We start from the raw sequence: 1,664 nt of genomic DNA on the forward strand, positions 1-1,664 counted from the left end.
ATTTTTGAATGCTCCGAGTATTTCATTTTCCGTAGTTATGAAGGGGCTTGTCGCCTCTGCTGGTGTGCCGATACTCGTTGTCTCGTCGGCAGTGTCCTTGGTGGTTAGTAGTACGGTTTCTGTGCCGAAAGCCTTTCTAAGCCTTTTGATTGCCGTGTGGCCAGCCGTTGCTTTCCGTTTTCCTTTTGTGGATGTCCGCGGTGCTGTAGCAGCCTGCGGTGCAGCTGCTCTGGCGCCTTGTACTTCGGTCTGAAGCACTCCTCCCAGCCGGAAGCCAGCATCGGCAGCTTCAGTTGAATCTTCTAGGTGCCTCGGTTAGCATTCCTTCAAGGCGTCGCTGCCAGTGCTGGACTTACCAGTCTCAATTGTCTCTCCAGTGTTGTCCAAGCTGGTAGTCTGGGGTTTTGATCCTGATCTTGGAAGGCCATCAACACCCGAGCCACTCTGTGGTGTGTTGCTTACTGCGACCCTGGGGAGGTTTTCCATTCCTGTTGACTTCCCGGTGCTCAATGTCTCGCCGGCAGTGTCCTCGATGGTTGGTGGTACGGTTCTAGATGTGGCGCTCCAGTTCCGTCGGTTGAGGCTCTCGGATGTTGTTGCATTCATGCCGCGTGTCTGCCTCTTGGATTGCTCGGCAAATTTCGTACCTACGCTTCCCTGACCGGTTTGAACTTGACTTTCATCGTCTGGCTTGGGTATAACAACTGCAAAGTGCGCAGCCGTATGACCCGCTGTCTCAGGCTTCGGTAGATCTTGTGACTCCGGGACTCCCGCAGTTTCAAGCGCTTTTGCTGCCAGCTCAGCGATGTTGAATCCGATGCCAGTCGTGAGCGGAGGGCTCGCTTGCTGCGAGAAAACCGAATTGTGACGATTTCCAGCGTGCTCTCGGTCATGGTCTACAGCACGACTGGATCTACCGACATTGCTACCACCACTGGTCTCAATGCCCCCCGCAGCTGTTTGCAAAATTTCTGCGTACTTTGATTAGCAGTGTCTTGGTATATGCTGCTACCATTGACCTACCAGTGCGAGGTCCGTCTTTTGTTTCGTCTGAGGGGCCAACTGGCGACTGGGGCGATGCTGCGGGATCACGGCTGGAGGGTGCATGGTTGGGGGTTCGGACGGCCGAGCTATCTGCTCCAAAGGTGGTTTCGACTCGTGCCATGGTAATCAGTTGTGCTCAAAGAGAGGTAAAGACAAATCGAATGAAGAGTGAGATCACGATGAGGCAGGAAGTGGCAGCTGCTGCCCTTTTATAGTTTCGTCACTCTCATTCCGACGCATCTGCAAGGAGCACGTGAGAGCAAGGCACTCGAGGGCCTCCCACTGAGATACCCGACTGCAGCCGTCGCAATAACCTGGTGAAAAACGCCCTGTAGCCTGCAGACGAAATTGGATGACACTGCGTGATGCATCGATAAGACAGAGGGGCGGAAGTAATCGTATCCGGCGCATGCAGCCTGGTGAATGACGCACCGTAGCTTGTGGCCGAGATTGGATTCGTTTGAAGGATAAGGCCGGCAGAAGGCGCACATAGAGCCGAGCTGTGATGTATTCGGCACCCCAAGCTTGTCTTTGACTCAATCAACCTTGCCGGTAGTAGGAACACATGATCTCTTGGGGTATCCGAAGTGCCGGTCAGCCCAGGAAACATGAGTCACGCC

At 54.2% G+C, this 1,664-nt stretch overlaps 1 protein-coding gene across 1 annotated transcript in view; it reads right to left on the bottom strand.

The window, feature by feature from the left end:
- BBA_10322 (uncharacterized protein) overlaps window positions 1-1,165 on the bottom strand; it is a gene marked incomplete at both ends in the record, with an annotated part of 1,976 nt that extends 811 nt beyond the window's left edge. Inside the window, 3 exons of the mRNA XM_008605419.1 lie at window positions 75-302; window positions 357-971; window positions 1,024-1,165. Of these exons, the coding sequence (XP_008603641.1) occupies window positions 75-302; window positions 357-971; window positions 1,024-1,165 (985 nt within the window). The remainder of the gene's footprint in view (window positions 1-74; window positions 303-356; window positions 972-1,023) is intronic.
- Between the last annotated feature and the right edge of the window lie 499 nt (window positions 1,166-1,664).

Source organism: Beauveria bassiana (genome assembly GCF_000280675.1).
Source record: "Beauveria bassiana ARSEF 2860 unplaced genomic scaffold BBA_S00129, whole genome shotgun sequence".
Lineage (NCBI taxonomy): Eukaryota > Fungi > Ascomycota > Sordariomycetes > Hypocreales > Cordycipitaceae > Beauveria > Beauveria bassiana.